Genomic DNA, 2846 nt, shown 5'->3' on the forward strand with positions numbered 1-2846 from the left:
ATTTTGTCAGCATGCTTCACATTTCTCCTCGACAATGGATCTTGGAAAATTTTGACAGCCCTAGCCAAAATCGTACACCATACATTTTTACCCTGGGGGACACCTTTTCTGTGCTGCAAGTCAGTCTCATGCACTGAAGACATTTTCAGAAGGATGTTATGGCCACTGACATAACTCTAGACTTTCCTAGTGAGAAAATATATATCATGAAATATCCTGACATTAATAAGAATAGAACACACCGACGTAGGTTAGGCGAAATCACAAAAAGTAGACGATTTAGATGCACGCGCAGACCGTAACACAACTACAAACCAATAAACCAATATGAAGTGGAAAATGTATATTATTTTTTTGTGTGTGGGGGGGGGGAGGATACTTGATTCAGCTGTACGCTCCTCTCCAGACCAGAGAAATGGTCGCTCTGAAGGCTGATGACCTGGTCATTAAGAGGTTCCCAAATTTGACCAGAATTGAAAGCGAAGGTACGTGAATTACACAACATCCACCCCGTCTCTCTCTAGACACACGTCTGCTCGCAATCCTTCTATCTGAGTTTCAGTTTACTCCAAAATCCGCTAACTCATCAGTATCCAGTCGATCAACTTGCTTTGCGTTCAACAAGTTCTAGAAAATTATTTCCCGAGTGCGTCTGCTGCCTGAGAGATTAATTTCCCATGGGACGAATCGTTCATATTCATGGCCTTTGAACGCCCCCAGCGTCTGCTAGACAGAACAATGCAGGGGGATCAATGCAACCGCCGGCAATCTCTGCCTTTAAACGTTCTTATCTGTCCGGTAAACCATCATCACGCACTTATTATTCGCAAATATCGAGGAGTAAACATTTACCGCCCCCTTCCCTGGAAGAGTATATTCGTCAACTTGAAACAGATCGACTTCCCCCGTTCAAGAGCAATAACTTTAAGCTAGATAGAAACATCGGGCATCTGAACTGAGACAGCTCTAAGCCTATAATGATAGCTGTTGTAATAATTTATAGTTTCACGAGCAAAGAGATATACATCGAACCGTGATCGCCGATGTCTGTTCCTGATCTGGCTCGTGATTACGATGGTTATGAGTTGTTTCATTCCCGCGTCCATCGACGACGCGACTTCTATCATTTAGCAGGCGGGCTGCGATGAATCTGTCTGTCAGGGAAGTCCTAGGCTGAATGGGGATACAACATTCTGTTTGTACAGGTGCTTGTTTTTTACAGGTGGCCGTTCAAGTTGGATCGACTGTATTACATTTTAAAACTTTTCTAGACTCTTATTGCTTTTAGTTTTTGTTTTAGTAAGGTTTTACGGCGCTCGCAACTGCATATGAGCGCGCTCATTTCTTAGCACTGATGACAAATTATGTGGTACCTAAGATAAAGGCATAAACCCAGAGCTGAAAGTTCTGTCTGAGTTCTTGAAAAATGTCATAGCCAGTGGCTTGCGTGACATTCAACGCCTGTTGAACAATAGCCAATGAGATCGGCGGAATGTTACCATTGTGCGCCTGTCTTTGTGGGCCTCTGAAGAGGAAACTTTATTGTGGAACCATGTCACAGGAACTGGCCTTTGTGGTCTAGTAGTTAGGCGCTTCGGCGTCACACGCAGGTGACCTGAGTTTGATTCCCGTTTTTCTGCTTCTTCCTTCCGCCTATCTACCTTCACCCAACACTCACCGGATCTCAATCACAACAGCTTAAGACATTTTTGCCAACGCTGCAGTTTTGCATGTTCAAACTTCTGCTCTGGTGTCCCTGCTGTCATTTCTATCCTCGTCCATTGTTCCTCGATGACAGTGCCGGCCAGAAGTCTGATCCTGATCCCAACACGTCGTTGGCCTCGCAGTACTTAGTCCCACTTTCCACGAGACCTCCTTTGTGTCGCTCGTCACTCTACTAAAGCTCGCTGCAGACTGCACACATTTTTGTCAGATCTCGACTTGACAATATTTGATCCATCTGATGGAGGCCAGATTTTTCGTCATGAGGTTTGGAAGGGGGGGGGGGGTAATAAATGCTACCCGTTTATTAAGAAATTCTGTCGAATACTCTGAAAGGAAACAAGTTTGATTTTTTAGATTACGGTGGCGTCACATTTTGGTTTTTTTCCCCCTAAAATACAGAAGGCTTTTCCTCCTTAGTACACAACCAATTTTATAATTCAATATTTCGGCATCGCGAACTTTCCTATATTGGTCTGTTCCTATCTAACATATGTGCATCAAATAAACACAACACTGAGTTAAAATGAAGGACAGGAGAAAGTGAAAGAAACATACAGTTTGATTATAGATACGATGGATTTGCCGGGGTTTAGTGAATGTGAGGCATTGTGGGGAAATCAGGCGCTGGTCAAAATAATGAAATCGAAGAAACAGGTAATTTCCCTCCTGTTGGTCAGTTTTTTCGGAAATTTTGTTTTTGGCTTAATACCTTTTTTATCTATATATAAACACATTTCTATGTGAATTTTACTGAAAAACGTTGTTTAGGGGTACAAAATATATAAATATTCAGTTTCCAGGGACTGTCACGCTATAGAAATTAGCATACTTTGGCGGCCATTTTCTCGGTAATTTTACCCCTGAGACCTTGCTACCCGCCTCTTGCAACGGCAAATGTATCGATTGAAGATACATTGGTATTTTTTCTTTAAAAAGCAAAGCAAATGAATAAGCTTTCAGATGATGCCCATAACTACACATGCCCAAAAATTGACGATCGGCAGATTCCACCGAATCGTCAAACACATTTTTGATACGACTGTAAACAACCGAGCGATGTCTCGAGCAAGCTGAACTGGCGGGGCCTTGAGGGGTAGGGAGTTGGTGGGTGTGTTTGTGGG

The 2846-nt window shown here is 42.9% G+C and overlaps 1 protein-coding gene across 1 annotated transcript in view; it reads left to right on the forward strand.

The window, feature by feature from the left end:
* The first annotated feature begins 415 nt into the window (after positions 1-415).
* The window catches only part of LOC118477942, a 62657-nt gene continuing 60226 nt past the window's right edge, over positions 416-2846 (forward strand). The window contains exon 1 of the mRNA XM_035970688.1: positions 416-485. Within this exon, the coding sequence (XP_035826581.1) occupies positions 416-485 (70 nt within the window). The remainder of the gene's footprint in view (positions 486-2846) is intronic.

The sequence above is a fragment of the Aplysia californica genome, unplaced genomic scaffold, assembly GCF_000002075.1.
Source record: "Aplysia californica isolate F4 #8 unplaced genomic scaffold, AplCal3.0 scaffold00307, whole genome shotgun sequence".
NCBI lineage: Eukaryota > Metazoa > Mollusca > Gastropoda > Aplysiida > Aplysiidae > Aplysia > Aplysia californica.